Genomic DNA, 14,028 nt, shown 5'->3' with positions numbered 1-14,028 from the left:
CAGTTGCTTAATGGCTATAGGGTTTCAGATTTTCAAGATAAAAAAGCTTTGGAGATCTGATTCACAACAATGTAAATATACTTAACACTAACTGAACTATGCACTTAAAAATGGTTAAGGTGGTAAATTTTATCTTATGTGTTTTTTACTACAATAAAAAATGTTTTAAAAAATAAGTGATTTTGTATTGCCATTTCATTAGCCAAGAACTTCCTAACTGTCTAAAGTCATTGGAAAAAATACAACTTTGCCAACTTCCAGAAAATGCTTTCTGAGGTTGCTGATTTATATTTTAAAATTGAAATTCATGTTACTCAGTATAGGGGCACATAGATGTTCAACTCTTATGTAGCAAATACCTCATGTTTTTACCCGAAAGAGGCTAAAGCTAAGAAACTGTGGAGTTTCAGCTGTTTAAAATTGTAAAACTATTGATCTCTATGTCTTCTTTTTCCAGAGTTTAAAACACATTCCTCCTTTCTTTCTTTTTTCAAAATATTATTATAGAAACAATGCATGTTCATTATGAAAAATAAAACCAAACAACAGAGAACTGTCTGGAATAAAAAGAAAAATTTTTCTGTGGTGCCTTCTACTGGCCCCCTCCCTATCCTACCTCTGATCTGTATCTTAGAGGTGACTATTGTTGTTCTATTCCTTTTCAGCTATCCTCTGTTCTTGCCACTCAGGAAATATATTCTAACCTTTCAATCTGAGGTTCACCTGATAAAGGTTTAAAAGTGACGATGTTTTAACACGTGTCAGTAATAGGTCTCTGAATAGTCAGAGAATATCTTCATAGGGTACTGCTCACTGAATCAGTCAGCAGGTGTTTGTACTCATTTCTGCCCATTGTGAGCTGGATGGAGATGCCAAAGAAATAAAGCTAAGATCCTTGCTCTCAAAGAGCTTACAGTCTAGTTGGGGAACTAGCACACCTGAGGACATAATGAACCATGTAAGAGAGTGTATAATTAAAACTGCCATAAATGCCATAATTCTTCAGGTAGACTGTGTAATGAATATTGTATGTTCATCCAGTTTCTCTTTAATTGGAAGTTTTGCTAATTCACATTCATAAGAAATAGACATAAGCACTAGTTAGAAGGTTTGTTTTCTTAATCATTTTGTTTTCTGTTTCAGATTCTGTTGCAGTGCTTTCCTATACCACATCAGGACTTTATACATCACTGATATACAAGAATATGACAACCCCAGTGTACACAACTTTAAAAGGGGTAACTCATTATTGTTACTGTTAAAGATGTGGGGCTCTTCATGATGAATCAAAGAAACTGTTTAGTCAAGCTCCAGATTCCATTCTTGACATTTTACACGGACTGTCCCTTTAAAGGGAGTTTTAGAAGTTCACACTAGCATATATTAAAAGAGAAGAAATGGAAAGATCTAGAGAAGATATTTATTTTTATTGGAGTATTAGAGGTCTGATATGCTCCGTTTTTGTTATGCTACATGTGAGTCTCCACCCCCTCCATAGCTGTTAATTGTTTAAAGGAAATAGTATTAATGATGTAATGAAAACTCCTAATATAGAAAGATCTTTGTATCACTGCCAGGGTTCCCCTCCTTTGTGTGAAGTACCTAATTAAAATAAATACCAGAAAAAAAAGTAGCATCAGGTATTAACAGGCTTATGTTCTTAGGAATATTTTATAATTGACAAATGCCTTGCTAATTGGAATTTGGGATTTAACAACGTGACTTTGATAATGGCAAAATATTTTCTTGTATTCCTTAAAAAAACTTATTCCATAACTTCTGGTAAAACATTCTATACCTAAAGACAGTGGTGACTTTAAGGATGGACACAGGGAGGCTGTTTTGCTTTTCTTCAGAAGGCGACCCAGATAAGCAGCAACCCATTCCTGGATGACTCCTCTGGGTCAGAGGAAGAAGATAGTTCCAGATCCAGCTCCCGGACTTCAGAGTCAGACTCTCGCAGTCGGAGTGGGCCAGGCAGTCCCAGAGCAATGAAAAGAGGTAAGGGAGAGTCTCAGGCATACAAGACAACTCCAAAAAATTCAGAATATTTAATGGGAATTTTATCTCTATAATAGGACTTAAAAAAAAAAAGCTGAGCTGCCTTCAACTCATAGTGAAAAGAGTATTCACCTAGGACTAAGGTGCTTATATTTTAGTCCTAATTCTCTTTTAAATTCTCTTTGTGATTCCAGACAAGACAGTGGTTTTTTTTGTTTTGTTTTGTTTTTTGTTTTTAACCTTATCTGTAAAAGAGAGATCACTTCGTTATAGGAATAAAGTGAGATACTTGGCTTAAATTAGGTTCTTCTTTTACAGTTACTGTGTGATTTTGGATAATTTATAGGATGGACTTATTTCAGCTAAATTTGTTGCACTGCTAAATGGCAGAAGAATATACCTAAAAATGTGGTGGTTAATCTGATATTAAGATGGAAACCAACAAAAACTTACTTTGGGCATGTCTACGATTTTTGTAGATTTTGAAGAAATTTTTGGCATACAGGTTACAGAGAGAGCCAGTCACATTAAATGACATCTGTATTTTACAAAAGCCTTTAATGCAGCACAGTATGTTGGTTTTCAAACTGTGTTCCATGGAACCCCTAGGTACTCCCAAACCCCTCAGCTTCAACAGGAGCTGTTCAGCTCTCATAGGTTTAATATTTTGGGCTTCCGTCAGTCCCTTTGCTGTATGACCTTGCCCCCTTGGCAGCCAGAATCAGGTTATATCACACTTTTGCTCAAAACACTGTGAGGACCTCTTATAAAGACTATAACATGTTATGTGATTCTTTGATGTCTTCGACCTCAGTTCCTCCTTTCTTCTCTCTTACTCAGCTCTGGCCATCCAGACCCTTCAGCTGTTCCCGGCACATGCCATTCATTCCTTTAGTTCAGGACCTTGCACTGATCGTGTGCTCTACCTGGTATTCTTGCCCCAGATGTTCCTTTGCCTTCTCCAGTTGAGACACTGCCTTCTCAAGGAGATCTACCCAGAGCACACCATTCAAATGTAGTCCTTTGCCCTTCTCTAATTGCTAGCTCTTTTTATTCCCTTAGTCCACTCTACATTTTATTTTTCCATGGCATTTGCTCCCTGTTTTTTGTCTGTCTCCCCCGACTAGAATCTGTGTTCCATGAGGGCAGAAATTTCTTCGTTTTGTTCTCTGCTCTGTCCCTAGCACCCTGGGGCTAGGAGCCTGAGATTTACACTCCAACATTGCCTCTGCCTAGCTGTTTGACTTTGGACAAATCCTTTAATCTGTGGACCTTAGTCTCCTTAGAGAATGAGGGCATGAACCAGGATGATCTCTGAGGTCCTTTGTAGATCTAAATTTCTGTTACTCTTTGAAAAATAAAGATATTACTATTATCACAGCCATTACTTGTCTTAGTCAAATAAATAAGAGGAATAATATAGTGACATTGTCCTAATGTTTCCCTTAAATGTTAATAAACACTTAAAAAATTGCCACATACTGTAATGAATAATGACTTAAGTCCTTGATTTTATTTAATATTTTCAAAATCTCCAATTTTAGTGACTCTCCAAATGTGGCTTGCAACTTGCAAGTTGTTTTCTAAAATGACAAGTGAATTATTGTGAAAAATGCTCCCTTGAATTTTACATTAGAGCTGCTGGCAAATGAAATAGTCTGTTTATATCTTTAAGTCTTATTGCATCTCTTTTATGAAAGATTTTCAAAATCTATAAACTAGTAGTATTGGGCTTGTTGTCTTTTTTAATGTGATGTTACTTTAAAAATGATTACATGTAAAGCAATTATACTCCAATAAAGATGTTAAAAAAATGATTACAAAAATTAAGTGCAGTAAAGTGTGATTGTACAAATCTTGATAAATTAAGGTTCAACATTTGTTTGCCTACATGCCAATATGTAAATACACATATTTTTAATCCTTAATAAAAGATATTGTTAGGCTACTGCATACATTTTATATATGTAAAAATAGCTGTGCTTATAATCATACCAAAATATTATTTATGTTCCTTTAACTTCCTTGGAGATTTGCATGATAGTCCTTACGCTTAAGTTCTGTTTTCTGCTTTAAAGGTACTTCATGGCCAAAGGTATGGACTACATCTAGTCTAGGAAGGTTTATGATTTGGGATTAGATGTATTTCTTAAGAAACCTGACAGTCAGCATTTGGACCACCCAATTATTAAATACTGACTTGATTTATTTCTTTTTTCATCTAGGTGTGTCTCTCTCTTCTGTGGCTTCTGAAAGTGATTATGCTATTCCCCCAGATGCTTACTCCACAGATGTAGAGTGCTCACAGCCAGAGCAGAAGCTCCCGAAAACTTGCTCGTCTTCCAGTGATAATGGGAAAAATGTAAACACTGAATCAGTATTTTTTTTTAACATTAATATATCTGTTAGTTTGAGCCTCCAAAGGGAAACTTAAATATTTTTGTAAAATCTCTTTAATTAGGAACCACTGGAAAAATCTGGCTACTTATTAAAAATGAGTGGTAAAGTCAAGACTTGGAAGCGGAGATGGTTTGTTCTTAAAGGTGGTGAATTACTTTACTACAAATCTCCGGTGAGTGGAAATTGCTTGTTATTTAGAACTGAATTCCTCAAACTATAAATCAGACTCCTGATTGATTTTCTTCCATGTAATGCAATTAATTAGACAAAGCATTTCTTATTATGACTATTATAGGTAATCACTTTGCATTGGTTTTCTTCCTTTCATACAGAGTGATGTAATCAGAAAACCCCAGGGCCATATTGAACTTAGTGCATCCTGCAGCATTTTAAGAGGAGATAACAAACAAACAGTTCAGGTACTTTTTTTCCTTTTTTTGTGTCATGCAAAACTCAGTTCTCAATTATGTAAGCTAATAGAGTGGAAATTGGGTGTTCAATTGTTTGTTTATTCCCTTTGGGGGTCAGTTTGATGCCCCAAAAATGTGTGAAACCCTAGGACTTCTTAGTTAAAACTATAATATAACCTGAGTATATGTTAGTAACTCTCCTCTACACTTTCTTTGCCCTTGATCCTTTACACGGTTCTTTCCCCACACTAACCCTCCCAGCCATTTTCTGTTCTCAAACTGTCAAGCTATTTTAGGGGAGGGTTATTTGATAAATGAATTCCCAACAAGATATTCATAATTTAATGTACTATTAAATTCAGAAATGTTTGCAATTAAATAGAGAACCGGAAAATGGCAGTTGTATGAACTTCAGAGGCTGTAATACCAAAGTGGGAAGGATATTGGTGAGCAGAGGGGCTGTCCTGGCTCCCACTGTGTCACATGGCAGAGGTAGCTGCTGACCATTTCACCCACACATAATGCCAGTCTTGCTAGAAACCTTTGTTAAGTTAAAACAAGCAAACAAAAAAAACAAGCTATCGGGCTTCCCTGGTGGCGCAGTGGTTGAGAGTCCGCCTGCCGATGCAGGGGACACGGGTTCGTGCCCCGGTCTGGGAAGATCCCACATGCCGCAGAGCGGCTGGGCCCGTGAGCCATGGCCGCTGAGCCTGCGCGTCCGGAGCCTGGGCTCCGCAACGGGAGAGGCCACAACAGTGAGAGGCCCGCGTACCACGAAAAAACAAAAACAACAAAAACAAACAAACAAAAACAAAAAAAAAACAAGCTATCGAGACAGTTTGGTATATGTGATTTAAAATTCAGATGCTTTATTTCTGAAATGCCTTCAATAATCATTATTTTCTTATCTTGTTCCTTTGGAGGGTAGAATACAATATTTTATTAGAAAGGTACATTATCAGTGTTTCCAGTAGATAATACCTGAGGACTGCCCAAAAATGTAGAAAGGAGAATCAGGGAAAACTTTGTCTTGGAGCATGGCAGATAAGAATCATTTGTAGGCTTCTGAAATATTTGGAATTTTTGAAATATGGCTAATTTGAACTTGAGAAATTGTGAGTTCATAATATCTGATTACATGTTTAAGAATTCCTCTTCTGCTGTATAGGTTTTCTTATTTTATTTATAATCATTTCTTCATTTCCATAACAAATAACTTACCTTTATTTGCTTAAAGTGTGTTATTTTATTACAGTCTGAAATCATTCTGCTCCTCATTTCAACAACCAGGAACCCGTAGCACATTTAAGGGAGAAAAGGAAAATATAATGAGTAAACAAGATAAAAAATCATGACCCCAAAGCTTAATACTATGAAGTTTTAAAGTAAACAGAAGTGAAAAAAATTATTTCAGAAAAAGTTAATTGTCATTCTCACAAAGTGGTTAAAATATGCTACGTGATTTATGGAATCATTTATTTAGAGCCTAGGATTCAAGGTTCAGCATGTTTGTTTCCATGTTAGGTAGTGATGTTTGAAGAATGGACAAGGAAGTGCTAATATCCTAAAATCTTCAGAGTTTCCTATCCCTTTCTTATCCCATTCTAGTTGACCACTGAAAAACACACATACTATCTGACTGCAGATTCTCCCAATATATTGGAGGAATGGATTAAAGTGTTACAGAACGTTCTTCGGGTACAAGCTGCCAACCCCCTTTTCCTCCAACCTGAGGGCAAACCAACGGTGAAGGGATTGCTCACCAAGGTGGGAACTCGTATACATAGCGGTATGCCAGGCAGCGATGGAATTAGCCCCCGATCATAAAAAAGTGGGCATCAGAGAATATAAATATTGAGTATTTATGTTATCTTGGGGTGGGGAAGAGTGTTTTAGGTATGATACCAAAGACGAAAACCATGAAGATGAAAAATGGTAAATTTGACTACTCTACATAAAAAATGTAAATGTTCTTGGGAGTTCCCTGGCATTCCAGTGGTTAGGACTCTGCTTTTCAGAACCTCTGCCGAGGGCCCAGGTTCAATCCCTGGTCGGGGAACTAAGATCCCACAAGTTGTGTGGCACAACCAAAAAAAAAAAAAAGTAAATGTTCTTACCATCAGAATTTCTCTAAGCAGAATTTTTAAAAGACCGATGAGAAGCTTTGGAAAGGTATTTGAACATGAAAAACAAGCTTTTTCTAATCAGTAAGTAAAGGATAAATACCAGTGAGGGGAAGGAACAAAGGACACAATGAGAGAAAAGTAGAGATAGTAGAGAGAAGAAATACAAATGATCAGTAAACATATGGGAAAACGTTCTACTATCAGTAGTAATTTTCTTAAAAAGCAAGAAATAATGGATATTTTAAAAAAAGCTGATCAAGGGAGGACCTCTTTTAAAAGTATGAAATGCAGTATCGACACAAATTAAGAAATTTGCTAGTGAGTTTATTACTTTAGAAGGCAGTTTGGCAATGTCTTGACTAAAGTGTTTACTCAATAAATATTTTTGAGTGAACAAATGAATGAATGAATATTAAATGTTTTATGAACATATATACGTACCCTTTGATCCAGCAATCTCAGTCCAAGAAATTTATGCTTAGGAAATTATCTTAATTTGCATAAGATTTAAGTATGAGGATGTCCATCACAGCATGGTTTTTCCTTTCCTATTTAAAACAAATGAGATATAATTAACATACATTGAAATGCAGATCTTAAGTGCAGAATTTGATGAGTTTTGACAGATATTTACTGTCACTCTCTCAAGATACAGAACATTTCCATTACTGCAGAAAGGTTACTTGCACATCATGGTTTATAATAAAGAAAAACTGGGATCAACTTAGATGTAGAGTAGAGCATAGTTTTAAACAAATATTTATGTAATCAGGTAATGCTTTACTATGCAGTCATTTTAAATGTTGTAAAAGAATGCTTAATGTTTTAGAAATAGGTTATGGATGTATTGTTAGGTGATAAAATAGCATATTACCATAAATACATAAAAATGTTTGTTATGCCATTTTTGGTAAACATGTTTGTAGAAAAATGTCTGACTAAGAAATATACTAAGGTATATTAGATATCTCTGGGTGGTTTTTACTTCATTTTTGCTTAGTTCTGCTTCCTAACATTTTTAGAATGAGGAAGTATTGATTTACGCTAAGATAAATATTATTTATAAATTTTTAAGGGTTCAATTGGTCACTTTTAGAACAAAACAATAAGATATTTATATGCAAAATATTACCCACAAAAATAACCTCTACGTCATCACTCATCACTCATGTGCTTTATTTATGTAAGAGGTGAAAAATTTAGCTGTAGATGAGCTATGCCACCATGTAATTTATACTTATTATTAATGTGGGAATGTAGGTGGGTGCTCTTCAGTAATATTTACAAAGACTGGAGAAAAAAATTGGAGAAAAAAATTACCAATACATTCAACAAAGAGATGCACTATGTTTTTTTCCAAAACATTACATTACCATGAAAATGTTTTTTCAGTTACTGATGGGCTTGAGAACTCCTTGGTATTGTGCTGATATATGTTTTCCAACGAACACAGTGCCACTTTAAATCACATTCTTATTCTAATTCATAGTAACTAGGTGTCCTCCTGTTTCAAGGGCTATGTTTATGAAACCCTTAAGCTTTAATATGATCTCATGGCTAAGGGTTTGTTACTTCTTTCACAATTAGTGTTTTTTGTTTTTTTGCTTATTTTTAATTGTTGGCATGGCTTGTCAGTTTCCACTCCTGTTACATTTGTGCTGTTCCCTGCTTCCCATTTCACAATTGCATTTTAAATGAGTATAAGTTGATGTGATTATCAGATGACTAAACCATTAGAATTTATAGACAGGATGCTTATTAGGTTTCCTTCCTACCATTTGTGAAGGCTTGTCCACCCCCATATTTTCACCTGCAAAGCCTTATAAGAGAAAAACTCATTCTGAGTGACTTGTTCTGAGCTCACGTTCAGGCTACAATCCCAGATATGGCAGAGCAGCATTTGAATACTTTGGAGGGGAGGAGGCTTTTCCAAGTTGTCACACTGTTATTATTAAGTACAGAAATATGTAGGTAGATATTAAGAACTTGACTAATTTGATTCTGGACAGTCACTCTTGCAACTTTTAATGCTTTGGAAGAACATTTCCTATATAAAAATTCATTTATTTTTAAAATATGTATTGAGCAGTTACCACATGTCAGGCAATGAGCTGCAGGGTATTAAGATGAATAGGCCACTGCCCCATCCCTCAGAGAGCCTCATATCTATTGGGAAAGAAAAGGACGTCCACATATTTATAATGATATATATAAAATACTATTGTTGACATGCATCATAAGGTCACAGAGAAACCTAATTTAGACTGTGGGATCAGGAACAACTTCTCAGAGAAGATTTGCCTGTGCCAAGTCTCCAAGGAGGAGTATGAATTAATTTTGGAAACGGACAAGGAAAGGTATCCTGGGCTAGAAAACAGCACGAACAAAAGACACAGTATCTCAAAGCAGTGCCACCTATGTGAAGAGCAAGTCCTTTGGAGAAAAAGTTGGAGGGTCCTGATCATGGAGGGCTTTTTTGTCTTGTTAAGGACTTTGTTCTTCATCCTGAAGGTGTTGTGGAACCCTTCAGGGTTTGTAACAGGAACATGGCTATATTCATGCTGTTAACAGATTACTCTGCTGAGAGGAAGATGAATTTGTGGGAAGCAAACTGGAGGTTCTAAGAAGAGTAAGTGGAAGTGGTTTTCCTCAAGAGGATGGGACTCTGAACTGGTCATGGGGAAAGAGACCAGAGGGTGAATCTGAATAATGCTAGGAGGTAAAATCTTCCGTTAGACTGAATTCAGCGACTAGGAAGTGGGAGAGTTAAGGATGGCTGGGTGAAAGACCATGCCAGATAATAGAGAGCTCAGAAAACAGGAGCAGTTTAGGATGACTAAAAGGTTATTTGGGGAACTGTCAACGTTTAGAGCTTGTGAAGACACCTGAGTTAAGAAGTCCAGCAGGCAGTGGCAACACCAGTCTCCATCAGAGGAGAGGGCTAGGGCTTCCCTGGTGGCGCAGTGGTTGAGAGTTCGCCTGCCGATGCAGGGGATGCGGGTTCGTGCCCCGGTCTGGGAGGATCCCACGTGCCACGGAGCAGCTGTGCCCGTGAGCCATGGCCACTGAGCCTGCGCGTCCGGAGCCTGTTGCTCTGCAGCGGGAGAGGCCACAGCGGTGAGAGGCCCGTGTACAGCAAAAAAAAAAAAAAAAAAAAAGAGGAGAGGGCTAGGTTGGAGAGAACGATATGGGGAATTATCATCATGGATATGATAGTTGAATCCACGACAGTGAGAGAAATCACCCAGGAAACTGTGTAGGGTGGGAAGAGCAGGGGACTGTTGATGGGACACTCGGGTTCCCAAAATTTGAGGGCACATAAAGGTGATGTATGAAGAGACCCTGGAGAGTACGTCCTGGAGGCCAGGGGTGGAGTGGTTGACAGGGAGGGAGTTATCTGTAGTGTCAGATGCGGTCAAGTGCTAGGGCAGAAAGTGCCTTGTGGTATGTTGAACAGTAACCGGGTGATGGGTAAGTGCAGTATTGAGTGTGGAGGACTGTCCATACTTTCCGGCACATGAGAAAGAATCAAGCTGGGAGGGAACATGGTGTCAGGAGAGGCACTTTTTCAGATGGGAAAGGCATACCTTGAGTTTCCAAATTGAAGGGAGGAAGCTGGGAGAGAGAAGTGGGAGGTTAAGAACAAAGTCCAGAAGAAATGGGTGATCGGGCATGGCGGGAGGGCACTGTGGAGGGGCTGGACTTGCAGAAAGGTGAGGAAGGATGAAAATACAAGTTTGTGGGGCAGTGAGTGAAATCATGTCTGATGTCCTCGGTTTTCTTTGATGAAGATTACTCCAGTGGACAGTTCCATGAGAGTGAAGGAAAGGATTGAGAATAAGGGAAGTAAGATATACCCAAGGACAGATAGAAGGATTGATTTACCGAGGGCCCACCTGACTTCAGTGATTTGAGTTCATATTGGTTATTCTTCTCTAAGATGCTCAGAAATAAGAGCAGAGACTTTACATTGTAGTGATGTGAGGATAGTCATTTTTTTCTAACATTTTATTATGTGAATTTTCAAATACGCAGAAAAGTTGGAAGAGTATTTTACAGTGAACACTCATATTCCAACCACCTAAATTCCACAATGAACATTTTACTTGCTTTATGCATATCAAGATGATGATTTTTAAATCATTCTTTTATTATGGGCACTTTCAAACACATGTGAAAGTAGAAGGAATAATAGAAAGGACCTTCATATATTCATTACCGAGTTTCAACAATTATTAACTATGGCTAATGTCATTTCTTAAAACCTCCCGTAACCTTCTTTCTCTTCCTACACGCTCCACTGGATTACTTAAAAACAAATGGAGGTAAAATTTTATTGTGTGGATTTGTTAGAAGCATGGGAATGCAACATAATCACAGGTTTTAGAGCAAGAGTTGTTTTGTGATCAAATATCAAATTCAAGGTTGGTGGAGAAGGAAGAGAAGCCAGGAGGGAACTGATAAACTGGAATAAAATGGAAGGGTTGGAGGACTTAAAAGTTTTGAATGAGGTCAAAGAATAGGAGTGGTGTGAGTAGGAGGGTGGGAGCTGGGGGGAGGTTGGGATCAGAGAGTAGAATGTAAATTTCAGAAGTGGAGCAGTTCCCAATGAAGGAAAAAGGACCAGGGTGTGGCCAAGCGGATGAATGGCAAAAATGGAAGGATAGCAAAGGTTTTTAGAAATGAAGAGAGCAAGGAACTGTGAGTTAAGATTGTAGGGAGGCAGTACAGCAAAGAGGCTAGGGCAAGAGTTCAGGGGCCAGACTGCATGGGTGCATGTCCTGTCTCTGACAGTTGCCACTTGTGTGACCTTGAATAGATTACTTAGAGGCTGTGTGCCTTAGTGTCCTTTTCTGTAAAGTGGGAATAATAATAGTGCCAACCTCACAGGTGCTGGGAAGATTAAATAAATTATTTAAGCATGTCAAGTGCTTTAGAACAGTGCCCGGCACATCATAAACATGCCAAAAGTGCTAGCTATTATTATCACAAGAGTTTTACCTAGATGCTGAAGTCAGCAAGACAGGTGGCAGGATTTGTGGTGGAGAAGGCTACAGGCGTGAAAATATAGGAGAGGGGAGAAGACCATGGGAGCTTATGTTTTGTGTGATGACAAAGGCCAATCAGAATATGATATACTATTTGTCATCAAAGTTTCAGAGAGAACTGATATAAGTAACATTGTCATGGATGCAAGGTAAAAAAATTTATTCTTTCAACTACTTAGTTCACCAAAGCCTTGAGGTTTGAGATTGTCTTTAAATCTTTGTGAGGATTCTTCTAGTGTAATTTGTTTCATTATGATTTTTTCAGAATAAGTCAGAATTGGAAGAAATCTTAACATAATCAGATGTACATAAAAAGATAGACTATGTTTTAAAACACAGCTTTTACTGTAAGTTGGCAGAAGTCTTCATTAATTTGTAGTTCCTCAAAGGCACACATTGTTCTCTTTAGAGATAAATCATTTCAAAAGTATACTCTCTATAGCCAGATGCATTATTCTTCAGTTTTGCTAAGACTCCTTTCTGGAGTTTGTTTAAAAGGAGAAAAAAAAAGCTGCATAACACAAGCTATTTAAAACTTCCAGGATATTCATCTGTAAATATATGTTTCTAAATTTAATTAAACCGAAACATGTCTTGCCAAATGCGACATTTTGTTTTGTTTTTCCTCAAGCAACATTTAAATCCATCAAACTGTTAGATGGTGGAGTTATTTGTTTGCTTAAACCATAGTTTTGAAAGCCCAAAGGCTGGCTGCATTTGTGGGTTTAAACGAAACATGTGTTCTACTTCTCCTTATGCATAGTGAGGAAGGAAGCATTTATTGAGTAACTACTAGTATCCTTTATTTACATTTTCTCCTTTGGTCATCACAACAGCCCAATGAATGAGGTGTACAGTAATCCCATGTTAACGACAGAACTTGGGAGGTCAAGTCAGTTGCCTGAGGACATCATCCATCCAGTATGTGGTAGAACTGGAATTTAAGCCTTGGTCCATGTGACCTCAGAATCCAGGCCTTTTCTACTGTCGTGACTTGCTGACTGTAAAATCCGTTGTGGCAATAATTTATATTCTTCTCATTGTACAACTGTCAGAGCAGTCCGTTTAAATGTTATGTCATTACAAGGGCCCTGCAAAATATGTGTGCTCCCCACCCCTATATGCTGCCCCTTCCCCAGTGACCTCTCCCCTTCCTCGCTTAGTCTCAGACACATGGGCACACACCGTCTCAGGACCAAGGAAGCTGGCTGCTTCCTTGCCCGGAGTGTTATTTTCTCAGGTGACTGCATAGCTCATCTGCCTCCTCCAAGGCTTGAATCAGTGTTGGTGATGCCTTCCTGACCACCTTATTTTAAATTGTAAAACACGTCCCTCCTTCTCCAGGCACTTCCTTCTCCTTTCCTGCTGTAGTTTTCTCCTTCGTATTTATCACCATGGGCAAGCATGACAATGGAATGTTGGGCTTTCGTTTTACCGGCCAGTGTCTTGGTTTCCAGGTGGTGGGCCACTCCAAATTGAAGCCCACTCTAACTATTGCAGGAGAGGGTCAAGCCTCAAGGCAGAAGTTGGCAGGGCTGCCAGGGTAGTGGGATTATAGGGCAAACTCAACCAGGCTCACCACATTCTAGGTCTGGGGCAACAGAGCCTATTATCAATCTTACCCACTGATGGGAATGGGGTTCTTGGTGTTTTTCTAGGCTTGAGCGTGTAGCTGGGACTGTCTGGCAAAGATCTTCAATGCCTGTACCTGGGCAGAACTGGGGCAGAGAGGAACTCACAGTGAGGATCTTCATAAAGCTACCAAACGATGAAAAACCTGTGGTATTCAGTACAAATTTTGGTAGAATGTCTTCCTCCAAAAAAACCCCCCCCAAAAACTAGGCTTTTAAACTCCTTGTGTTCTTGATGAAGATATGTAGCACGCTGCTGGGTTAGTTGTCTGTCTTCCTCACGAGGCAGTGAGCTCCTTGAGGAAGGAGACTGTGTCTTATTCATATCCGTCCCCCCAGTATCTAGACTAGCCTCTGACTATTCAGAGTCAGGAATCAGATTCAGGTTCCATCCCAATCACTTGACATAGTT

The 14,028-nt window shown here is 38.2% G+C and overlaps 1 protein-coding gene across 1 annotated transcript in view; it reads left to right on the top strand.

The window, feature by feature from the left end:
• PLEKHH2 (pleckstrin homology, MyTH4 and FERM domain containing H2) overlaps positions 1 to 14,028 on the top strand; it is a 110,193-nt gene that overhangs the window by 52,643 nt on the left and 43,522 nt on the right. Inside the window, exons 10-15 of the mRNA XM_060169484.1 lie at positions 1,144 to 1,238; positions 1,857 to 2,001; positions 4,227 to 4,363; positions 4,463 to 4,573; positions 4,734 to 4,820; positions 6,420 to 6,578. Coding sequence (XP_060025467.1) covers positions 1,144 to 1,238; positions 1,857 to 2,001; positions 4,227 to 4,363; positions 4,463 to 4,573; positions 4,734 to 4,820; positions 6,420 to 6,578 — 734 coding nt within the window. The remainder of the gene's footprint in view (positions 1 to 1,143; positions 1,239 to 1,856; positions 2,002 to 4,226; positions 4,364 to 4,462; positions 4,574 to 4,733; positions 4,821 to 6,419; positions 6,579 to 14,028) is intronic.

The sequence above is a fragment of the Lagenorhynchus albirostris genome, chromosome 13 (genome assembly GCF_949774975.1).
Source record: "Lagenorhynchus albirostris chromosome 13, mLagAlb1.1, whole genome shotgun sequence".
NCBI lineage: Eukaryota > Metazoa > Chordata > Mammalia > Artiodactyla > Delphinidae > Lagenorhynchus > Lagenorhynchus albirostris.
Note: the sequence above shows the minus strand (reverse complement) of the source record. Positions and strands in the feature narration are given on the sequence as shown.